This window comes from Topomyia yanbarensis, chromosome 1 (genome assembly GCF_030247195.1).
Source record: "Topomyia yanbarensis strain Yona2022 chromosome 1, ASM3024719v1, whole genome shotgun sequence".
Classification (NCBI taxonomy): Eukaryota; Metazoa; Arthropoda; class Insecta; order Diptera; family Culicidae; genus Topomyia; species Topomyia yanbarensis.
The window spans coordinates 204,749,159-204,774,242 of NC_080670.1; the positions used below are offsets into that span (position 1 = coordinate 204,749,159).

At 35.9% G+C, this 25,084-nt stretch overlaps 2 protein-coding genes across 2 annotated transcripts in view; one reads left to right on the forward strand and one right to left on the reverse strand.

Moving 5' to 3' along the window:
* The window catches only part of LOC131689005 (uncharacterized), a 261,847-nt gene that overhangs the window by 105,153 nt on the left and 131,610 nt on the right, over window positions 1-25,084 (reverse strand). The gene's annotated exons all lie outside the window — the stretch shown is intronic.
* LOC131676181 (uncharacterized) lies at window positions 10,583-12,399 on the forward strand. Its single transcript, XM_058955302.1, has 3 exons — window positions 10,583-10,728; window positions 10,793-11,715; window positions 11,986-12,399. The coding sequence occupies exons 1-3, from the start codon at window positions 10,620-10,622 to the stop codon at window positions 12,223-12,225; spliced, it is 1,272 nt and encodes a 423-aa protein (XP_058811285.1). The 5' UTR covers window positions 10,583-10,619; the 3' UTR covers window positions 12,226-12,399.

Consider the following 25,084-nt stretch of genomic DNA (forward strand, 5'->3'; position numbering starts at 1 on the left):
GACCTAGTAAATGGTTTTGGCTGCAATATGCTCAATTTACATCGGATCAAGTTGTTTTATATACCAAATTAAAGTTTAGACTTCTGAGCAACTTTCTATATATAGCTCATTATTCACATCTTGAGAAAATTTTGAGATGCAAGCGTTTTACGAAAACGTTCATTTTTGCTGCTTTAAAAAATGGTGAGGTAAACCCGACCGCCTATGTTTATGGTTGATTTAGTACAGATATTACCCAAATTTTATGGTTTTTCAATGATAAATCAATGAATGTTATGTTATTGAATTGTAACATGAAGAAAATGGAATTCAATATCAATCCTGGAATGTCAAGACCACGAACAGTAGCACGTCAAGATATTCCCACTTGCATCGGCGCAATTGCTCGACCAATACTATATTCATCACGTTTTTGTGTCTTTCGTTCATAATTATGAACTATTGCGCAAAAAATAGTAAATAATAACAATAAAAAAATATTTCAATTTGATATATAAACATTTTCTTAGCAAAAAAAGCGGTCGGATTTACCCCACTATTTAGAGGTCGGATTTGCCCCACCGCGTCATTTTTCATTACGATGCAATTAAAAGAAATATGAAAAAAGTTGGACTAAATTCATCTATGCATTTTGTAGGATTTTAATCAAAGAATTTAAATCTACTTACATTTTTCATGCAATCACTTTAACAATCAAAAATATCCTGCAATCAATGATGCACAAAAATCAAATCCAAAGTTGTAAAAACACACTTATTGTCGTTTGAGCATCTCAATGTAGACTAATAAAATGCTGTAATACCACCATTATGGTTATTTTCGATGCTCTACACGACAACATTAATATTAGTTCGCGTAGTGCTTCCGATTTTCGCTAACAGAGGGGGGTCGGGTTTACCCAACGGTCGGATTTGCCCCACCTTACCCTATATCTTAATCTCATATTTCTTTTCATTTTCTTATGCATTTTTTCCTTTTTCCTAGCTTCTTTTTCTTCGTTTATGTTTATCCGTCCGTGTTTTGCTCTACTGTATCTCAACATTATGTTTTTTGCTTTTCTCGCTTACCTGGTTATTTTACCCGCTGTTCCGCTTTTTTTGCTTGTAGTTTTCGGGAAATTCGCCTATTCTGTCTTTTATTTTTGCAGCTCGTTTTTCTCTTTAAAGTTTTCCCTTTTACGGTTGCTTTATTTCTCCTACGGCAGTTACTTTTCTGGTTCTGTCACAATCTTTGTTCTTCTATTTTCTTGTGATGTCATGTCAATTTCCTTTTGTAAAATATTTTGTAAAAAATCAATCTTCCAAATTTCGATAAGAGAAAAGATTCTACGAAAAAAATAAATACGGATCTTTTGGGAGTTGTTTTTAGATTGCGCATTTTCTCACTATGTTAATTACTCTCAGTGGGCGTATCACCATCTGGTTAAGGCCCCCAATAAACAACAACAACAATTACTGCTGTGACTGTGTCGAACAAATACTTGTACAAAAATTGTCATCGCATATAGCCGGAATGGGAAAACGGATTTTGTTGCCTAAGTGGTACATTCTAACGGTCATAGCGGCAAATTGAAAACTGTACATCATTCTGCGATTAGAAAAAGGAAGTATTCCAGAAGCAAATTTAAAGTTGGTCGGGTGTCACTGAAAACCAAAAATTGAAACCAGGAATCTATCCTGATTCCATACTTCAACGCAAGAAAAGTAATCCAGGTCCGCAAAATATTCAAACCAAATGTATCAATTTGGTGTGGTTTGTTTGTTTGAACTATGGTGCAGCCGAGTGGTGAGTTTTGCGTTACGTGTGAAAAACATAGGCAAGCACATCCAGTAGTTCTGATTGTCAGAAGTGCCAGTCGATGGTGATGATGAATATTTTAGCTTCTATAACTACAAGGGAACATATCAGTTTCAAATCAAACATTGAAATGTGGACGTAACGAAGAACTCGATGGAAGTGTGAATAGTTTTAGATCTTCAACGAGGAACCAAATGACGGAACGTGTTAACATGCAAATGCAGAATCCTTTTCGTCATTGTCTGAATCATTCACAATAAAACACAATTAAGGAAAATTGATCATTGTAATTTGGGTGAAACAAGAAAAAATGCGGTTATTGGCGCCAGTTTGTTGAAGGGAAACATAAAACACTACTAGGAGGAAGTTGAAGCGTAACGTACTCAATAAGAAGAGTATAAATCCAGCCAACTAGATCGGCACGCATCCTTTCAAACACATATCCGAATTAATGAATTTATTCAACTGCCTAATTAGGCAGCCTGGTTTTTCGAACTGACAGAAAGCAGTTCAGCGCGCAACAGTTTCCGTTCCGTGTACCCGAAACTTCTGGCGTGCAGTTGCACAGCACAAAATCCAATAAATGAACTCACTGACAGAAATTTGATTCGCGATTTTCCTCTTTTCCACATCCGGACGTGCGCAGGTTTTCCGCGTTCCAGGAAATGGTAAATGTAACGCTTAAACGGCCGATGGTCTTTTTACACGCTCCAGCGATTCCAGCTGTTGCTGTTGGAGTGCAAGCGGTATGACAGAAAAAAGACGCTTACCACCTTCTTCGCCCGATATAAGCTTTCATTCAATTTACTCATCGAGTTTCCAGTGCAACACACAGTGACTCTCCGCTGCAGACACAGACACGAAGCGGAACGTGATTTGATTCTGGTAATTGCATTCAATGTCCTGACAACCACTTGCGGATGGAAATCGATGAAAAATGGGAATTGTTTTTATTTTCCACCCTCTGACGCAGCAGCTCCTGTCGTTTTTTTTCTTTTCTTTTTTCATTCCACCAACTCTTCAACTTTTAAACTTGTCAACCGAAAACGATATTCGATGTTCGAAGGTGGTGGTCCATGTGCGAATCCCATCATCTGCTGTGACATCGCAAATAAAAGACACGATGAGAGTCCTCTTCAGCTTTCACCCTTTCACCTTCCAAAACCCGGAAGGTGACGAGACGCCCAAAACACGCGCTTCGAAAAAAGGGAACAAATTGAACATAAAATTTCACTTTCGACTTGGTCCGGATGTCAAACCCCATCCCCAAGACGTCCGTCTTAGCTTCTAACAATGACAGCAAAGGTGATAACATTCTACAGCGAGAATGGATACCTGTCCCATCAGAGAAGAAAGCAATTGTAGCATTCCTTACCTGTCTGGTGCTTAAACACATATAAAGAAAGGAAAATTCGACTGTCGCATTTTTTTTCACTCCCCCTCCTTAAAGGAATCCCATCAAAAAATGGAAACGACGTTCGGGTTGAATATTCGGATTTTCTTCAACACCTCACTGATGGGGAATATTGCACCGGGTCCTTTCGGTTCAGCAGGAAAGGGTCGACAAACGACAAAAGACATCCTCGTCGTCGTGATCGTCGTTCTCCCGTCAATTCAATTTTGTTTTTTTTTCTCGATTTTTTTCTATTTGCTTGATCCGTGTTTTGATAAACGACACGGATCGTAGCCGGTTGTTTACTTGGCTGCCGGTTTGCTTGCTTATGCTGGAGCTATGATGATGACGATGGTGATGCGAGGTGGAAATTGTTCGTTCTTCATCAAAGCAAGCGATGGAAAGTGATACGAATCTAATGCTGCTTCGTCGATTGTTTCCTGCGGGGCTGCCAGTTTGGTTAATATTACACGTGATAAATCTACGTGTACGTTCGTGATATCGTGAGATATTCGATTTTTGTTTATGCGCAGTGATGCACAGTAAAAAACCTGTTTTAATCCACCTAGCGGTGCAATTGTGCCTTTCACATTTCTCTAAACTATGGCACGGAGGCTTTTTATGTTCAACATAATTGTGGAAATGTCCATTACATTCTTAGTACACTTTGCACTTATACACAATGGCATGCCAGCCACGAACTTGGTGAGCTACGTGTCGACGGTGAAACACTTGAAACAAAAAAATATCATACTCCATTCGCCTAATCAGCATTAGATCAATGTTATCTGCTTGCTAACTCATTTTGTCATGCGGGGATGGGCATGTGAGGAGGGCGAAAGTCCCATGAACGAACGACTCCCCAGCTTAAATTGGTATGCTTTGTGATATAGTGGTGGTTTAAAGATGATGGGGTTGAAAGGGAGGGGTATGAGGGCTGGATGGGGTGCTGGTCTGAGGGGTGATTTAAGGAGATTTTTAAAGGAGGGGAGTGAACAGTAGAGGGGGGTGTAACCCCTCTCCGTAAACCATCAACTACGCCCCTGTTAAAATCCAGAAACCTTATGCTAGTCGAAAAAAAAATTTGGCCCGGGATTAGGTTGACGTTTTTCAGAGTGATTGCATAACCTTTCTATATGAGAAAGGCAAAAATGTGCAAAATCCAAAAAAGTGAATCTTCGTCAAATTTTTTTCGTGTTTGCATCAAATCTCGACGTTTTATGCACCTTGAATACATTTAGCATCAAAAATAAAAATTCTATTTTTAATTTTTCCTATAGTTTTTATGAGAAATTTCTGTGTGGCCGCACTCTGAAACCCGTAATTCCGGAACCAGAATTCCGATCGATCCAAAATTCAATAGCAGCCGATGGGAAGGTTGCACCTTTCATTTGAGACTAAGTTTGGGCAAATCGGTCCAGCCATCTCTGAGAAAAATGAGTGACATTATTTGACACATACGCACATACATACACACACACATACACACACATACATACACACATACAGACTTTTTCCGATCTCGACGAACTGAGTCGAATGGGATATGACACTCGGCCCTCCGGGTCGGGATTAGGTTGACGTTTTTCAGAGTGATTGCATAACCTTTCTATATGAGAAAGGCAAAAACGTGAAAATGCCAGAAAACCAGGATGCTTCATTAGGTGGTTGAATGAATTTATCATTTCTGATATGGATTTGATCAAATTCGTTCCAATGTAACTAGCTGGATTACGACTTTAATTATGTTTTACTTTCATATTCTTCTAGTAATTGCGATATTCTGTGGAAGCCCATCGACGTTTCCTTCAAACAAACCGGTGCCAATAATTGCAGTTTTTTTGCGCGAGGCATTAAAATTAGCTTCCCTAAAACAACACACCCGTTGGATACAAACAATTCCATGAATGATAATGATTTCTCTCGGGCCCAAAAACGCTTAAAACGACAAATTTACTCAAAATTGCTATTTTAGCGATTTTGTAATGCAATATTTAGCGGACCCTGCATTCGTAAGTTGAAAGACTTCGTCGATTAAGTTCCCTGTTTGAAATCTAAAACCATTTGCCCTTCGATTAAGTTCTTTGCTATGTCCAGATCCTAATGAATGACTAGAAACTGATAATAAATAAAAATCATGCCCCGGTGCTCTATAGTTAAATAGACTAAAATATTCATGAATCGAATGGCATAAGCGACAATCAGAAGTACTCCATATGCCTTCCATTATTTTTCACACGTAACACAAAACTCACCATTTGGTTGCACCGTAGTTCAAACAAATAAATTGATACCAAATTAATAGCTTTGGTTTGAATAATTGGCAAACTTCAATTACTTTTCTTTTGTTGAAGCTTTGAAAGTGGATGTATTCGACGTTTCAGTAACCGATTTTCAGTACCACCTGTCGAATTTTAAATTTTTCCCTCTCTGAGTACAAGCGGTAACCAGTATCGTACAAATTGAACAAATATCAGAAAAATTCTATATGCCTCAGAATAAAAAATAAAGAAAAGAAGATGTGGAAGAGAAAAGAACAGCAAATAATAAGAAAGGAAACTTTGAAGATAAGAAAAAGGAAAATTGATAACAGAAACAGAGACAACAAAAATCAGAAAGAAAAACAAAAAACGAAAAAAAGAGAAATCATCTGAGAAATGAGGCAAAAAAAGAAACTTGAAAAAGATAAACCGGAAAAAAGCTACGAGAAAAGTTTAAAAGAAAACGAATTCAAAAAGTAAAATAAGAACGAAGACAACAAAAAAAAAATAAAAGAAAAAGCTTCGAGGAAAAGGAAAAGTAACCAGGAGAAGAGAAAAAGGAAGTAACAAAAAATACAGTAACAATGGAAGGAAAAAGGAAGATAATTGAAGAAAGGAGAACAAAAATCTTAAAAGAGGTACAAGAATGCCGACAAAAAAACGGAAGAAAAGGAAAAATTAAAAAGAAACTGGAAACCATGAAAAGGACACAGAAAAAGGGGAAAAGAAAACCTGATAAAAGACACGAAAACGGACATAACGAAAAGGGAAGAAAAAAGGATGTGGAAAAAATAGACAACGAAGAAAATAAGAGAATAGAGGAAAATCGAACAGGGTAAAAGAAAAACAGGAACAAAAAAGATGAGACGGGCAATAGAAAAAGGGAGAAAAAAATCAAAAGAAAAATGTAACAAGAGCAAAAGAATCAGAATTAAAAGAAAATTAGCACCAGAAACAGAGTAAAAACCAAAAGAAAAAGAGAGAAAGTAAAAACAAGATAACGAAATAATCTAATAGAAAGGAAAATGGAAAAATGACCTTAAGGTTAAAACCTCTATAATCAAAATATAAAAAAAAATTAAAAAAAACAGAAAGAAAACTAAAGGGAAATGGGCAAATTTAAAGGGATAGATTCAGAAAAAAGGAAACGCGGTAAAGAAAAAGAAAGAAGAGCAAAAAAACAAAAGAAAAGGGAAATGAAAAGAGAATTATTGAGGAAAAAAAGGAACCCGTTGAAAACAACAAAAAAAAATAGTGGCAAAAAGAAAAACGAATAAACAATGAAGAAGACAGATAAAAAAAATAAATGGAAAAATTGAAAAATAAACAAGAAACCAAAAAAAATCGGGAAGAAAAAGGCTAAAATGAATCAAAAACGAAAGAGTGCAAACAAATAAGGAGAAAAAAATGAAAAAAAGAGAGCAAATAAATTAGATATAAAACAAGGATGAAGGAGAATGCAAGGGAGAGAAAGCAAAAGGTAAATAAAAGAACAGCGAAATTGGTAAAAGAAAGGGAGAAAAGAAATGTAAAAGGAAAAAAAATATAAAAATAAAAAAAGGAAACAATTGATCAAAAGCACGAGTAAGTAATAAAGAAAAAAGAAAATAAGGAAAAGAAATACTGATGACAGAAAAAAGGAAGAACGAAAAAGAAAATGCAAAGATAAAAATAGTAAAAGCATTATAGACAAAAATGAACGAGAAAGTGTGGCATAGAGCAGCAAAAATAAGGAAAATGTCAGTAAAGCGAAAAACAAAAAAACAAATAAAAAAGATAAAATAATGGAAAAGGAAAGAGTAAAAGAAGAAAGCGAAAGAAACGGAAGAACACGAGAATGGTAAAAGAATGAATATACCTGCATCAAAGAAAAAAAAATATAAAAAGGAACGAAAAGTAAAAAAAATGAAAGTCAAAAGGTGAAAAGGTAAAGTAAAGAGGAGAAAGGCAAAGGAAAAAGTAGAAGAGAAAGATAACATTAGGAAAAAAAGGAAAACCCCTACGAAAACAGAAATAGCAAAAAAATGGAACAAGCGCAATTAGATTCGGATAGACAGAAGCAGGAAAAAGGAAAAATTAGCAATAATAGAGAAAAAGAATCTAAAAAAAACTGGAAATAGGAACCTGAAAAGAAGAATCACAAAAAGAGGAAAACGGAAAAAAACAAGGTGAATGTTTCGAGAGAAAAGCAAATAGGAATTGTTCGCAAGGAATAGGCGAAAAAGGCAAGCAAAAGGAAAAAAAAGACAAAAGAAAAGAATAAAGGATTGATTGAAAGGAAATAGGCTTAAAGAAGGGATGAAAACAGGGTAAACAAATCAGGAAAAAAGGAAAAAAAAGGAAGGGTAAAAAATAAAAGAAAATGCAGAAAAGATAGAAGCAGAAAACCAAAGAAAAATCGGAAGAGGGAAAACGAAAACGAATACTGCTACTGGAAAATGGGATGGAAAAAATAAACTAAAACAGAAACGGAACACGCTAACAAGGAAAAAACGTCAAAGGTTGTAACAAAAAGGAGAAAAAAGGAAATGAACAAAAGGAACAATAAGACAGAGAAAAGCAAAATATAAAAAAGGAACAAAAAGGAAAGGAAGAATCAAAGAGACTACAGAAAAATGGAATAAGGGAAAAGGAAAAAATGGATAGGAATAACGAAGAACTGAAAATGAAAGCATACAAGCAGAAAGAACAAAAAGGAATATAGAAAAGCAGAGCCACAAGAATAAAAATAAAAAGTAAAATGTGAGATGAGAAAAGGAACACAGAATAAAAAAAGAAAAAATAGAATCAGAAGAAATTAAGAGAAAAAACAGTAAAAATACGAAAGAACCCGAAATAAAATATTGTAAAAGAGGAAATTAAAGGAAAACGTTGAACCAAGTGGAGGAAAACAAAAATAATAAAAAAAGAAGCTGCGATTCAAAAATAAAAGAGGATATGGAGTGTAGAAAAAAGGAAGGCAAACAGGAAAGAAAACGAGAAAAGTAAACTGAAAATGATGCAAGAGATGAAAATATAAAACAGTAAACAGGAAAAAAATATATATGGACAAAGAATTAAAAACAATATGGTAGACGAAAACCAAACTATTGTTAAAAAAAGTAAGAGAAGAAAAAAATGTAGGATGAAGAAAAAATGAAATGGAAAAGGCATAAAGGAAAAAAAAGCACATAAAAGAACGAAATAGACAAAAATATTTACAAATGAACAAAAAATTAATAGGAATATGGAAAAGGAAAAAAACAAGCTTTCCTTCTAAAAAAACAATGAGATGAAGTAAAATTGATGAATTTATGAAAAAGAAGAAAAATGGAAAAAGAAAGGAGAACAAGAGGGAATGGAAGCAGATGTGAATAATAATTTAAAGGAAAAAATAAATAACAGAAAAGGCAAAAATGTAGGAGAAATAGAAAAAAAAAAACACATAAAAATGACAAAATAAAATAGAAACCAGAACAAAAAAGTGATAAATTAAAAATTAATGAGTAGGGCAAAAGTGAAAAGAAAAAACTAAAAAGAGGAAAAAGAAAATGGAAAGGGGTAAACAAAGAATTGAAAAGGAAAAATGAGAAAAGGAAACCAAACTTAGACAAAATAAATAAAACAGGAACAATAGAAGAAAAAAGTGGCGGCAAATCGGTTGCCTTGTACGCTGGCATCCATGTTATTTTTTCTTTCACTGTTCGAAGTTGTTTAATGCTTTTGTTAAAATTCTTTTTCCATTTCTATATTTTGTTTTATATTTTTTGCTTTATCTTTACTCCATTTTTCCTTCGTTTACATAACATTTTTTTGGGGGATGGAACCAACACGGCACATAGGATTAGAGAAGCGCTCCTCGACACAAATCTACCTACTCCCGTTTCCCCCAAATGTATCGCAGACAGACCTCTCTCCCTCATCCAGATCTACTGGTTTTTGGGTAGTATACTTTGGACCAAATAATAAACTGGCAAAGAGTATAACTGTTACGCGGGAGCTGACAAACCTACTCGACCGTGACGTCCTGAAGCAGGCTAACACCATCATCAATAGTGCAGTAGTCTCTTTAGGATAGAGTATCGCGTCTACATTCCTTCTCACGATGTGGAGATAGACGGTGTGGTAAGTGATGCGAGTTCAATGTTGATGTTCTGATTTGGGACCGCATTAAGCACAACAAGCTTCAAGTAGTTAAGATGCTGGGGTGCAATCAATCCACTTGGAAACTTGAGCAAAAAACTAAAGCCGTCGTCATACTAGCTTCATTCGTGAGAACCCGACTGTTCTGAACAGTAGTAAAAATACGAAAATCATACATCACTGAGAAGCAGTGCTACAAAACCGAAGATAACACCTCCTGGTTTTGGAATTCGATTTCGCAAGAAAGATTTACCCTGACTTTGCTAGGCAACCGAAATTGAATCAAATTCAATTTGCTGAAAAATGTGCCTGTCTCAGCGAAAAGACGCTTGTTGTCTTTATTTAACAAGTATCTTCATTTTAATATTGTCCCTTACGATAGGTAGTAAGTGAGAATCATCACCAATCCAAATCAGGAAAATAAGCCTCCGATCACAACTCGTATCGGTCGATTGTATGTTGTCACGTATCTCTATCGTACCGACAATTGGTTGAACGCAAATGGCTATCTGTCAGAAACATAATTTGGTTTTCCTGCAGATAAAGAGATGAATGGTAAGTCTGCGTTGTTATCAACAGAAAAATCCAAACGGCCTGTGCTCGCAAAAAGCAAAGCGCTTTAGCTTTCTTCAGTGGCTGGTCCGAAATGAACAGTCCGCTTTCATTATTTTGAGCAATTCATTCACGGTCTCGTCACAGTAGATCATAACGTACCGGTTCGCCTGATTTGTGGCAGTTTTTCATCTGATCACAAAACCGACACGTGAGGATCTGGTCATTGTACGTGAAGAACGCGGTCTGACAACTGACAAAGTCTCCAATTTGTATAAACTGACAGTTTACACTACTTTCTGAAATCACAGCTCCCTCAATAACACTGCTAGTGATATCGTACTGCACCAGCTGTCACGATGGGAATCGAAACCGCCTGCAGTCCCACAATTAGATCGATCTTCGGTGAAGCTTCACAATCTCTTATTATATTGGGGTTGCTGTTTCGTTTGCGCCATTCTGAAGGTTGAACCCGAAAGTGTTGCTTCGCCGAAATGTCCCACCAGATCCGTTTGTGGTGGAAGAAGACCATCCGAGCGATTCAATCGCTCGACGATGAGAGACATTACTTTCGTACGCTGGAATGCGCCTATGTTTTAGCAGGTAAGTGGGTGTTTGAATCATAAAATGGACGACATATCAAAAAATTTTGGCTTCTTCTCACCAGGAATCGAAACTCGAGCAGAAAACCCATTGTTGCGGATCCTTTTCCGCTTCTACCAAATCATGATCGTTCTACAGTATCTCTTATGTGCGGATCGGATCTACATCGAACTGGTCGCGGATAATTTTTCGACGGATTTCTTCATTAGGCTCGCCTATATTGGCGAGCTGACGACGCTGCTGAGCATTATTGGATTCACTAGACTGTATCTGAAGGAGTTGGCAGATTTCCGAACCTATTTGGAGATCCGCTTGGACAGTAATCGAACCAAGGAACGGGATCAATCCTATCGTCTGATTCGCAACATTCTGCTCGTCATGCAACCGATGTTCCTAGTTGATCAATCGATCATGTATCTGTTGGGCTTGCTTGAACTGCCAGTGTACCAGGTTCCGGAGAATTTGAGGGGAAAGGGACGCTTGGCTGGACTCCTGGTTACCTTAGTGAACGAAACCAATAGTTTGTTCATAGCAACATTGCTCGCAGCGGTCATTACCATCGTCAACAGCTACATGATGTCGTTTTGCGCCGAACTGAAAAACATTGCCACCGATTTGGCCGACATTTTCGATCGAGCTGATCGAGAGATTGAAGAAACGGTCAGCAACGATCAACGGGTGAAGGGAAACCCAAGTGAACTGGAGGTGTTCAAAGAGCTGAAGTTCCTAGTCGTTCTGAAGCGAGAATTGTGTGTCTTCGCTGCAAGACACAGCGACTTGTTGGCTCAGTTGAATACCGTGAAACCGTTCTTCAAATGGATCTTCTTCTGTCTGTTCTACGGTCAACTGGTGACGGTAGCGGCCGTGTTGTTCTACATGAAAATACAGGGCATAACTACTGAGACTGTACTTCTGGTTACTTACACGTCCAGCGTTTTGTTCGGTTGCTACTGGTTCTGTCTGCTGGCGGATGATATGAACGATGCGGTAAGTAAAGCTCCTTCGATGAATAATTAGTCTGTCGTCTCCGAGTCGGACGCACTTGTGAGCCGCTCCTTAAATCCGGAACGGATGCTCCTTCTGCAATCGTTAACGATTTTTTTTGTGACAACAAACAAAATTACTACAGAAGCTAGCTTCTGGTTAGAAAATTAATAAAATTCAGACCAATTCATACAGGTATCGAAATTTGAGAAGTTAGGCGAATAGATACAATACAATACGGAAGTTTGACAGTTGTAATTTCTGTTCCGACAGAACGAGCTCATCGGTGACACCCTGTACGACCTGGACTGGCCCCAGCGAATGCGATATCGGACAGAAAAACAGCGAGAATATCGGGAGATCCGCGCCTCGATGCTGACAGTGATGATTAACTCCCGGCACAATTTGGGAATTAGCTGCGGAGGGTTGTTCAACATGTCGTCCCAGGCTTTCACCAGTTTGATGAACATGATCTACCAGAGCGTGATGTTTCTGATGAATATGGTGCCGTAAGTGGAAAAAACGGCAATAGAGAGGGGATCATTGTTTACAAAAATATTTCAAATGTGTTCCTGAAAAAATTTACAAGCATTGGCCACGGATTGTTTATAAGATATTCAAAATCTGCAAATAATTAAAGATCTTTAATTCGCTTAATGGGAGTCGGTAGCTGTTTAGAAATAATTCAAATAAGTCATAGAAGCTATCGCGCACCTTGTTGACTTCCCAGATTCTGTTAGGAGAAATTTAACCAAAAACGTTATTAAATTTAAAATTTGTTCATGTTAATAAAAAGTTAAAATACTTGCTAAATTTGTAGTCTTGGCCACTGCGCTTCCAATGGGTAAGGTGATAAGAGGAAGGAATCAGAATATGTTGGCCCAAATGGTATGCTCCTCGTTAGTTGCCGTGTCTTCTCATCATTTCAGCAAAGCGTTATGTCTAACACCTTCTCTCTCCCAGACCTCGCAAAAGTTGGAATATTAGAGTTCACAATACGGAGATTTGCACTACTTGTGTACTGAATCAGTTCAGAGGCAAATGGTGTGATAAGCGTTTGCATCACTGCCCAGAATGAGCGGAAACCCATTTCTGCTACAGTAAGATACAACGTTTTTGAAACCATCAGAAGGTGACATGGCGAACAATCTATGTTACCGACAGTCAGAGTAACTGTGACTGCACAGATATGGCGAGTTGTGAGCTCCGATATGAGACACCCGTCAATTGCTTTATTTTCAAGAATGGATACGCACGAGCCATTTTATGTGAATTAGTCATGTCATGTTATTTTGGATAGATCGTCTAACTGGCAGCAAGTTGGTATCAGTTACTGACGAGTGGAACACGAAACATTCAAATCCAACTTTTCTAGGTTAGGTCTTGTGATCTTATGCACAAATTTATCCAATTTTTTTTCTTTGGGAAAAAATGTTGCACATTCGCAGGCAGATCGTTTCTCTATACTTGTCAACGATCCAGAGCTTCCGTGCTTGGCTAACCGAGACTGCTATGATATCTTATCGGTGGCACACGTCATCGTTAACTGTAAAGGACTGATCGAAGAGCGGACGCGCACAGGAATACCGACTAGCATGAAGGAAGCGCTACTCAACTAAATAAACATTTATCTTTTTAATTTTAATGTTTAATTATTCATTTTATTCATTCCATTTATTTTATACATTTTATTATTTTCTTATTTTCTTTCTTCATTTTATTAATTTCATTAAGACATTCTTTTTATTCATTTCATCGAATTTGTTAGTTTGCAACAATTTAATTGGTCGAACTGTCCAATTTTTATTTGAGCTTAACTAATTTGATTTTTATATTTCATTAATTTAATTTATATTAATCAATATCACGAATTTGAAAACTTGTGTCCATTTTTTGCATTATTAATTTTTTTAAATTTGATTTACTTTATTGATTTTCTATAATGCATTCAGCTTTTTTCGAGGTTTTACTCGTGCATGATCCAAAACTGTTTCATCTCACCTCTAATTGGGAGCCAACTGCGTGTGAGTGCAAACTAATGAATGATCCGACAGTGATATGTGTAAGAAATGTTTCATCTTACTGTTAGGTGGTTTAAATCGTTTCTTTTTTTAATTTTTCCTTTTTCTTGTTTTATTTTTTTTCTGTTTTCCTCTTCTTCATTTTTGCTTTTTTTGTTAATTTTCTCCCACTCTATCACATTCTTAATTTTTCTATTACTTTTTTAATTTTCTCGTTTCCTTTGACATTCCCGTTTTATTTTTATTCGTTTCAACTTTTTTCATGTTTGTTTTCTTTTACTTTTTTCTGTTTTCATCTACCTTACTCCTCTCTGCTTTAATATTTCACTTTTTGCTTTGTTTTTTTCCTCCATTTTCCTTGCTTTTTATCCTTTTTCTCGTTTTCCCTTTTCATTTTGCTCTTACTTTTCTCATTTTCCTTTAACATTGAATTATTGCTTCAACCGCTTTATTCAGCAGCCAAGTGTTTCTTTTTCTTTAGATACATGAAACAGTTCAGCGCTAGGATTCTGAAAAATTTCGTCTCACTCTAAGCTAAACTTTGGGATCTTCGCGTTGGTTAACCTGGCAGCCCTACAGTAAACAACCAACGAGGCAGCATTAGATTCGTATCACTTTCCTGTATTTGCTTTGATGAACATCGATCAAGGAGAAACAAAAGAAAGGATGAACGCAAAACTAAAAGATACAATAAGGACAATATAAAATGGAGAAAACCAGAACGAGGAAAAGAAAAAGGATACTGGAAAATAGCAAGAGGATGAAGAAACCATACTAATGAGAGAGAGGAAGAAAACAAATAAAAAAAATAAAGGAAAATAACAAAAATGAGATAAAAAGAATAGAACAGGCAAAAGGAAACGGGAACCCGGTAAATGGGAATGAAAAAATGGACGAAGGAAAGGAAACAGGACAAAAGAGCGTCTGGTTTCTTTTGTCCTTTTTAGAGGAGAAAACTAGTAAAAATAAAGAAGGGAAAAACAGAAGAAACAAAAAACGAATAAATGATAGTGGAAACAAAGATAGGCTAATGGACAATAGAACAACGAAAAAAATGAAAAAAAAATAAAATAAAAGCAGGATGAGAAGAGGAAAAATAAAGAAAATTGGACAAGGAAAAGTACAGAGGAACGGTGAAAAAAATGATGAAGGAAATAAAAATAAAAATAAAAAAAGAAGAAAGAAACGGAAAAGGGAAGAGAAAACAGGAAAAGAAAAAACGACAAAAAGAAAATGATAAAACTAAAACGGAGAATTAAAAAAATGCAAGCGTAAAAGAATCAAGAAAGAAAGGCCAAAACAGCAAAAAATAAAAAGAAAGAAAAATGAGAAAAAACGAGCAAGCAAAAAAAAAAAATGAAACGACAGCATGAAGGAAAAAAATAAAGGGCGAAGGAACGCAGCATAACAAAAAAAGAAGAAGGAAAGAACAAAAAAGGCAAAACAAGATCAATGAGAACCGGAAGGCCACAAAATTAAAAAAAAAATGAATCCAGAAATCTAAAGAAAAAAATGCAAATATCAAGACAAAGCGAAAAAAGTAAGGAAATACAGTAAAAGAAAAGAGCAAAATGAAAAATATGGCAAAAAATGGACACCCAAGTAAATGAAATATGAAGTTTCATATATGAAATATGAAGAACAGAAGAAAACAATATATAGCATATATAAAAATGTACGAATGAAAAAAAGGGAAAATGAAGATGCTAAACAAGAAAAAAGAAATAATGAAAGAAAGGAATATAATAGAAAGATGGCAATTTACAAAATACAGATAAAAATCAATGAAAAATTAACAAAAAAGAAAAGAGAAAGAATACAAAATAACAATAAACTAGAACTAAGGAGGGGAAAGAAGCAAAAAAGTAGTGAATGAAATATTAAAAATACAGAACATGGAGATGAAAAAAATCAGAAAAAAGAGATGCAAGAACGAAAAAGAAATATTGTGTGACAAGCAGAAAAAGAAAAAAGAAAAGGCGAAATAAAGAAGCACGAATAGAAGTGGAAATAAGAAATAGGAAGGAGAAAACGATGTAAGGAAAGGGGAAGAAATATACCGTAAGTACAAATAGCACTAAAATTAGAGGGAAATTAAGAGAAGAATATGGAAAAGAAAGCAGAAAAAAGATAATGGACCCAAAGAAAAATGAAAAGAAAACAGGACCAATGATAAAGGCAAATGGAATCATCCAAATATAAATCGATTGGCCAAATGAAAAAAGAGGGAATGAAATTGGATTACGCTAGTACGTGAAAAGAATAATGAATAGATTAAAAAAATAGAAGCCGAAGAAAGCTATAAGAAAATGGGAAACTTCAAAGCGAAAGAAAGAAAAGCAGAAAGAGAAAAGAGAATGATGAAGGCAAAAGCAAAAGAAACAAAGAAAGAGGTCAGGAAAAAATTGAAAATTAAAATTTAAGGATTAAAAAGATAAATTAAGAAGGGGAACAAGAAGATTAAGGAGAGGGAAAAGGAGAATATCAAAAAAGTAGATAATGACAAAAGAACAAAATAAGAGCAAAAGTCGAAAATGGAAAATCAGGAAGCTGAAAAGTTAAAGGGTACCAGCAGGAATGCAAAAAAAGAAGCAGACAAAAGAGAGAGAAGAAAATAAGAGAAGTAAAAAAAAAGGCAATGCAAAGACAGATTTCAAAAAAAAAGAGAAAGTAACAAGTATCAAAAAAACAAAGGACGAGAAATAGGGAAATTGAAAATTGGCTATAGAATCAGAAAAAAAAAAAGGGAAAAGAGAACTCTGAAAAAGCATATAATGAGAAAGAAGCATAGAACAAACTAGAAGGGGTAAGGGAGCAAAGTAACTGAAAGAAACCTAAAGGAAACAAGAAAAAAGGTCAAGAAATAAAGGAAAGTATTACGAATGAGAAAAAGTAAAATGAATAAACGAAAGCGGAAATTGGTGGTAGAAAAAAAATTGGTAGAAGAAAGAAAACGAGAATGCCAAAAACAGAAAAAAGCAACAAGCCAAAAAGAAAGATGAAATGGGAAATCAGATAAATAAAATCGAAAAGAGAAAAGGCCAAAGGAAAACGAAAACCTAGTTTTGAATTTTGTGTTGATATGTGACGACAGGGCGTGGTAGAGTGTCGAATTTTTTCTAAATATTCAATAAGTTTTCGTGGCATTTGAAAGCATTCTTTACTCATTGTCTAACTCGGCGCTCTCGGGAAAGTAATCTTAAGCCAGCAAATAACTGTGAAAGTTAGTACAAAAGAAAGAGCTAAAGCTAAACAATTATATCTACCACGTTGTTGCTTATCCACAGCACAAGCAATACAGTATCGCTACCTCTGGTTGCGCAGCCAAACGAAAGCCATTCAATAAATGATGCATTTTACATCTCAGTCAGTACAGAATGCACAGTAACAACGATTGCTCTTAGTACCTCCAACCAACTACCACCAGCACCAATACAGAATCAAAGGCCGATGAAGACGAGCACGCTTCCTGTTCGTTCAAAAATTGGGTTGCCTAATTAGACAGTTGAATAGATTCATTAATTCTGATATGAAATTGACAGAATTTGTTCCTATCTAGTTGGCTAGATTTTTTCAATTCTTGTTGAGCACGTTTCACTTCAACCATCTTTTAGTAATGTTCTAAACAGAGTCTGTCGATGTTTCCTGTTAACAAACCGGTGCCAATAATTGCAAATTTTGAAAATTTTCAAAAAAAAAAACAACACAAAAATTTCATAGGAACGCATTCACAATATGTCCATAATTGTTTACGTTTCTTGCGTCATTTTGTAAAGCATTATTTAGCGGACAATTACACAAAAGACTCTGCACTTGCAAGTTGACACGTTTCGTCAATTTAGTTACTCGTTGCGGATCGAAAAACCTTTCGCACTTCAACTCAGCTCTTTACTGCTGCCAGATTTTAATGATTGAATTGGAACTGATAATAGGTGGAAAGTATGTACGAGTGCTTTGTAGTTAACTAGGTTAAAACATTCATCAGCACTATCGCGTGGAATAACCGACAGCCAGTAGTACTGGATATGCTTTCTTTATTCTTAGTTTTTCAGACATAACACAAAACTGACCTCTCGGCGGCAACGTAGTTCAAACAAATAAGCAATTCCAAATTAATACCTTCGGTTTGAAAAATTTGCAGGCTTTGGTTACTTTTCTTTTGTTGAACTTTTTAAGTCCCAATACAGGATGAAGACAAAATGGACGAATGAACATAAAAGGAAAAAAAAAAGAAAAGGTAAAAAGAAGAAAAGAACAATACAGGACATAGATAATCGAGAGAGAGAGAAAGAGAGAGAGAAATGACTCCTTGTAATATTTTGAGTAATCTATTCATGGTCACATTACAGTAGATCGGATTGTAACGGAACGTTTGATTTGTGGCAGTGTTTCTTCAGATTACAAAACCGGCACGTGGGGATCTGGTCATCGTACGTCAGTATCGTGCTCTGAGCGCTGATAATGTCTCCGATTTGTGTAATCGTGTTCCCCCCAAAAAAAAACACTGCTAGTGAGATCGCACTGCATCAGTTGTCACGATGGGAATCAAAGCCGTCTGCAGTCCTGCAATTAGATCAATTTTCTGCGAAGCTTTGCAATCTCTTATAATACTAGCAGTGATATTGTTTGTGCCATTCTGCACGTTGAATCCGAAAGTGTTGCTTCGCCGAAATGTTCCTCCGGATCAGTTTGTGGTGGAAGAGGACCATCCGTGCAGTCCAATCGCTCGACGATGAGAGCCAATACTTTCGTCCGATGGAATATTCCTTGGTTTTGGGAGGTAAGTGGGTGTTTTTATTTTCAAACGGATTACTTCGATTGAGAGTCGTTTTTTTTTTCCTACCAGGAATCCAAACTCGAACAGAAAATCCATTTTTACGATTCCTTTTCCGCATCTACCAAGTCATGATCGTTTTACAGTTTTGCATATGTGTGGATCGTATCTATATCGAACTGGCTGGCGAAAACTTTTCAACGGATTTCTTCATTAAGCTAGCCTATATTGGCGAGCTGACGACGATGCTGAGCATTGTTGGAATAATTCGACTCTACCTGAAGGAGCTGACCGATGTCCGAAACTATCTGAAAATCTGTTTGGACAGTAACCGATCGAAGGAACGGGATCAGTCCTATCGTCTGATTCGCAATATTCTTGTCTTGATGCAACCGATGTTCCTAGTTGGTCAACTAGCGATGTATCTGTTGGGCTTGTATAACCTGCCAGTGTACATAATTCCGGAGAATTTAAGGGGAAAGGCACTCTTGACAAAGCTGTTGGTTCACTTCGTGAACGATACAAACACTTTATTCATATCGATATTGTTCTCAGCGGTCATCGCCATCGTTAACAGCTACATGATGTCGTTCCAGACCGAGATGAAAAACATTGCCACCGATTTGGTCGGCATTTTCGATCGAGTTGATCGAGAGATTGAGGAAACGGTCAGCAACGATCAACGGCTGACGGGAAATTCGAGTGAATTTGAAATGTTCAAAGAGCTGAACTTGCTAGTCATTCTGAAGCGAGAATTGTGTGTCTTCGCTGAAAGACACAGCGACTTGTTGGTTCAGTTGAATGCCGTGAAACCATTCTTCAGAACCATCTTCTTCTGTCTGTTCTACGGTCAACTGGTGACGATAGCGACCGTTCTGTTCTACATCAAACTACTGGGCATAGTTACAGAGTCTGTAATTTTGACTATGTACGCGTGCACCGTTTTGTTCGGTTGCTACTGGTTCTGCCTGCTGGCAGATGATATGAACGATGCCGTAAGTATCCCTCTTTCGAATAATAATTAGTTTGCCGACTCCGAGTCGGACGTAGTTATGAGCCGCTCCTTAAATCAGAAACGGATGCTCCTTCAATTTCCATTTGTTGCGATATCAATACCAATTTTTACAGAAGCTAACTTCTGATCAGAAAATTCATGATCGGCAATGGGTATCTAAATTTGAGAAGCTCTCGAAGGTATAGGTACAATACAATACAGTACACAAGTATGATAGTTTTAATTTCTGTTCTAACAGAACGAGCTCATCGGTGACGCCCTGTACGGCCTGGACTGGCCTCACCGGTTGCGGTACCGGGTGGAAGGACAGCGAGAATACCGGGAGATCCGCGCCTCGATGCTGACTATGATGATCAACTCCCGGCACAATTTAGGCATCAGCTGCGGCGGGCTGTTCAACATGTCGGCCCAGGCTTTCACCAGTTTAATGAACTTGATCTACCAGAGCGTGATGTTCCTGATGAACATGGTGCCGTGAGCGGAAAGAACAGCAATTGGAAATTGTAGTTGGAAATTTTAAAATTATATAGGCTTCAGTAATGAGCAAATAAAATATTTCTGCGATTAAGTTTACAAAAATTTCAAATTTTGACAGCGGAGTTCAATTTATCTGGTTAAAATTCGGTACCCACTTAGTCATTGATATCTCAGCCAATAATGCGCAATATCATCCGAAATACATAGGTAGTACATAAGTTTTACCTCCGCGTGCGAAGCGTTGCTAGAAGCCGTGAGCTCTGCAAATCGTACGTTTAGCTTCAACAAACCGGTGCCAATAATTGCAAACTTTTTAAATTTCAAAAAAAAAAAACAAATATTTTGTAGAAACGTATTCAAGCTATTTACTTCTGATTTTCATTTGCCCCAAAATATATTACTACAATGTCTATTATTGCTCATGCTTCTTGAACCATTCTGCAATGCAGTATTCAGCTGACTATGACGTAAACGACATTTGCAAGTTCCGCATCAAACACCTTTCTCACTGAGTCCAAATTTTAATGCATAGCTTGAAACTAATAACAAGTGGAACACTTTTGCCGCTGCTCTGTAGTTAAATAAACTAAAATATTCATCATTCACTATCGAATGGTACGCGACCGTCAGAAGAACTGCATATGGTTCCCATTAATTTTCACACTTAATACAAAACTGACCCCTCTACGGCATCATAGTTCAAACAAACAAGCAATGCCAAATTAATACCTTTGGTTTAAATAATCTGCACGCTTCGATTACTGTTCTTGTGTTGAAGTATAGAATTAGCACTGATTCCAGTGTCCACTTATTAAATTTACATTGAAATGCGAAAAACTTTTGTCCAAACGGCATTTGATTCATAGTTTCTACTTTTCAGAAAATAAAATTAAAAGACGAAAGAAAAAAAAACGGGAAGGTGAAAGCAAAAAGCGAGAATAAAAAATGAAAATGGAATAGACAGCAGGAACTAAAAAAAAACAACAGAACAGAACAAAAAAGGAAAGAGCAAGCAAATGAAAGAAAAAGAGAACGGAAACAGGGAGCAAAGACAAAAAGGAATATTAAAAGAAAATAAGGAAGAATAATTGGGAAGGAAAGGTAAAAGACTAAAATGGATAAAGCAAAAAACTATAAGAGATAAAGAGACAAGATAAAACAATGAACAATATTAATTTTAGAGAAAACGGAAAAAAATTAAAAAAAAATGAAGAAAAGCAAAAGTAGAGAGAAATGGCGGAAGGAAAACTGACGAAAAAGAAAAAGAAATACGAAAGGCTGAAAAAAGGAAGCCTTAAAGAAAAAGGAAAATGGAGCACACAAAAGAGAAGGAAATAAGAAATTAAGAACATAAAAGTTTTTTTTTTTTTCGAGAGTTGTCGAGAGCTACTGGAGCTGTAGAGCTAGGTTCTCGGAAGGGCTCCCCGTCAGAATCACATACTACAATTTGCAGACGAGACAGGCAATGTCGCCCAATAAAACACTGCAATAGGCCAATTGTAGCGGGCCGTGATTCTGAATGTGATATTCATTGTACGGTTCAGGCATGTGCGGGCGTAGGGACTCGGAATCGCGTGTATCATCGCGAAAGGCTCGAACATTTGTACGTTAATGTGCTCGATCGCGTGTGCGTTTGTATGTCGCGTGTGCTAACGTGTAACTTCGCGTGCATAAATTCTATTTCATAACCGTGTGCCTTTCGAATATTCGCGTGTGTTCTAGAATGATCGCGCGCGGACCGTGATTCTGATACTTAATTTTTTGTGTACGGTTCAGATTCCAGAAGGAAATGGGTTCTTCCATATCATTAGAGTTCCCAATCATGTCGTCGTAGAACGCGTGGTCTAGTGGATATGAGCTTTATTTTTTTTTTGATTGGTCCAACTGAATGTATGGACCTAAATTGCTAGAATGAAGGTTAAAGATTTCCGGACGTGACCGATTCATGATCGCGCATTTGCGGGTTGGCGTTTGAGATCGCGTTTGTAACTTCGTAAGTACTAAAACGTTCACACAATTGCCGCAGTGTTATCAAGTTTACGCGATCGCGGGCATAGGTGTGCGTAGATGATCGCGAAGGGCTTAAGCGTTCGTATGTTGACGTGTTTGTCGCGTGTGCTCGCGTGTATGTGACTTCGCGTGTATGTGACTTCGCGTGTATAAATTCGATTTTGAAACCCTGCGGCGATTCATATATTCGCGGACCGTCATTCTGATCTTTAGTTTTCGGTGTACGGATCACATTCTGACAGGGAGAGAGAGTTACCCCATATCCCTAGAGTTTCCGGTCATGTCGCCATGGAACGTTTTGTCTAGTGGATATGGTAGTTATTTTTCAATTTTATTATTTTTTTAATAATTAACAAGGACCTAGATTGTTTGTACCGAGGATAGATACTTCCGGACGATCCCGATTCATGACGGGTCCTTATATTTAGATAACTCTATTGAATATATTGTGGCTTGATGATGTTTACAATACCGTCAATCCCATCAACCTGCGAGAGGGAATTAAGAACATAAAAGTTAAAAGAAAATAGGAAAGAAGAGAAACAAAAAAGAAGTAAAAAAAGAATAATTAAAATTCAAAAAGGGAAGGAGACGATGCAAAAAGGAAAAAACGGACCAGAAAGACAAAAACGAAAAAGTGAAAGAGGAAAGAGAAAAGGAAAAATGAAAAAAAGCAGATAATCAAGAATGTCGACAAATAAAATTTAAAAAACATAAACGAAAGTAGCGAGAATGGCAGAATTCTTGAAAACTTCAGGAATAAAGCGAATGCAAAAAAGCGGTAAAGCATAACCATGGAAAAAGCACAAAATGAACAAAGCAAGTGAGAGAAACACGATGTATATAAAATCAAGCAAACTAAAATAAGTAGATAAAAAGTTAAAAAAGTGGGTAAAAGAAAAGAGAAAGAATGAAGGAAGGCAGAAGGATAAGGAAATGGAAAAGAAATCATGAAGGAAATAAAAAAGATTATGGAAACATAAAGTGAGTGATCAAAACGGGAGAAAATGAAAAAGAAAGAAAACGTTAAGAGAAATAAGGAGATATGAACCATAAGAAAGGAATTGGAAAAAAAAAACAACAGAAGATAACAAAAAAAGAGAAGGCAACAGAAAATAAAGTGGTGGGCGTAGCGTAGTTGGTAAATCGATTGCCTTGTACGCAGCGCACCTGGGTTCGATTCCCGACCCCGCACATAGGGTTAGAAATTTTTCTTAAGAGATTTTTCTAACCCGAAGAGGCGAATGACCTTAAGGTTAAAACCTCTATAATCGAAATAAAAAAAAAGAAAAGAAAAGAATGAAGGTAAAAATTAAGACGGGAACAATAGAGACAAGGAAATAAAAGCAATAAACGTTTGCAGAAATACAAATAGAAGTAAAAGCAAACAGAACCAAAATAATGAGCCAAAATAAAATAGAAGAAAAGAAAGAAATTGAAAATAAAAAGGAAAAGATAAAAAATATAACAAAAAATGGAAACAAATGAAAGGAAATGTGGAATACAAAAAATGATCTTGTTAAAAATGAAAAACGAAAGAGAAACATTAGAGGCTAAAAATAAAATGGCCGAATGAACAAAAAAGAAAAAATAAATATGCAAAAGAGAGCAAAGAACAGAAACAATAGAAGAGAGAAATTCAATTGGGAGATGTAAATAAACTAGATAGAGGGACGGAAATTCTATGAAATCTTAACGAATACAATATAGGGTAGATACAGAAAATGCGATATAAAGGAATGGTAAGCAAAAAAGGAAAAACATCAAAACAAGAGAAGATGCAAAAAACGAAACACAATATAGATAAAACTAAACAAAAAGAAACTGAAAATTCAACACAGGCATACATATGGAAAAAAGAAAGAAAAAAATGATGATAAATGAAAGGGCAAAAGAAGATGTATGACAAAACATAGCAAACTAAAAAAAAGGTAAGAAAACAAATTAAAAAATGCAAGAAAAAGCAGAAATGAATAAAAAAGATAGAAAGCAAAACGAGGGAAAAAGAAAAAAAATTAAAGGGAAAAGAAAGAAAGGATAGGATCCAAATAATACAAGAATTAGGAAAAAATAAAGGAAAACAAAAAAAGAAAATGGAGGGAAAATAGGATAACGAAAAGAAGGAAAAAGATAGGAAATGCACTAGGAATTTGAGACAAACAGTAGGAAAATGAAAAAAAAAAATGGGAGAAAGTTTAAAGTAAATCGAAACTTTTGTAGAGAAAAAATGAAAAGAAAAAAAATCGCTGATAAAAGCAAAAAGAAACGAAAAACAAATCTATAAACGAAAAATAGGAGAAAAAACAAAACCAGGATACGAAAAAAGTGGTCCGAAAAAGTAGAAAAAAGAACAAAATGAAAAATATGAACGAGCGAAGTGAAAATGATGTAAACTACAGTCAAGACGAAGAAGACGACAAGTAGAAATGAATATGACCAGGATTAAAAATAAAAACAAAATCGAAAAATAATAAACAATAAAACAATAGAAAGACAGAAATTAGGATAAGCATTGTAAGGAAAACAATGAGAAATAGACTAAAGAAATTGAAAATAGATGAAAGAGAAACACTAAAACATTTAAGAATAAATTACGAAATACCAAAACGAAAGAAACAACAAAAATTAAACAAAAAAACAACAAAGAAAAAGCTACGAAGTGAAAGGAAAGAGCTACCAGAAAAAAGGGAAAATAACCTCAAAAAGGCCAAGAGGACAGCGGAAAAAATAGAAAAAAAAACTGAACGAAGGAGAAAAGGAACATGGAGAAAGAGAAAACGAAACTGGGCTAAAGTAAGTAAAAATAAGTAAAGTTAAGAATAAAGAGAAAAAAAAACAAATATGAAGCAGGGGGGAAACAGATGTAAAAGGAGGCAATAGAAAAGTAGAAAAGAAACGAGTAAAGAATTTGGAAAATAAAAAAGAAGTTAGAAAATTGGATTAAAGAATAAGAGAAAAAAATTAAGGAACAAGCCAAATAAAAAGGAAAGGAAGGAACCGAGAGAAACAAGCGAAAAAAGCCAAAGAGAAAAAATAAACAGAGAAGAAAAATAGGAAATGCAAGAAAGAACAGAT

Excerpts from the sequence above, each read along its gene's own strand:
- LOC131676181 (XM_058955302.1), top strand. The coding sequence starts at position 10,620 with ATGTCCCACCAGATCCGTTTGTGGTGGAAGAAGACCATCCGAGCGATT. Across the intron at positions 10,729-10,792 it reads ATGCGCCTATGTTTTAGCAG|GAATCGAAACTCGAGCAGAA; the intron begins GTAAGTGGGTGT and ends TCTTCTCACCAG. Across the intron at positions 11,716-11,985 it reads CGGATGATATGAACGATGCG|AACGAGCTCATCGGTGACAC; the intron begins GTAAGTAAAGCT and ends CTGTTCCGACAG.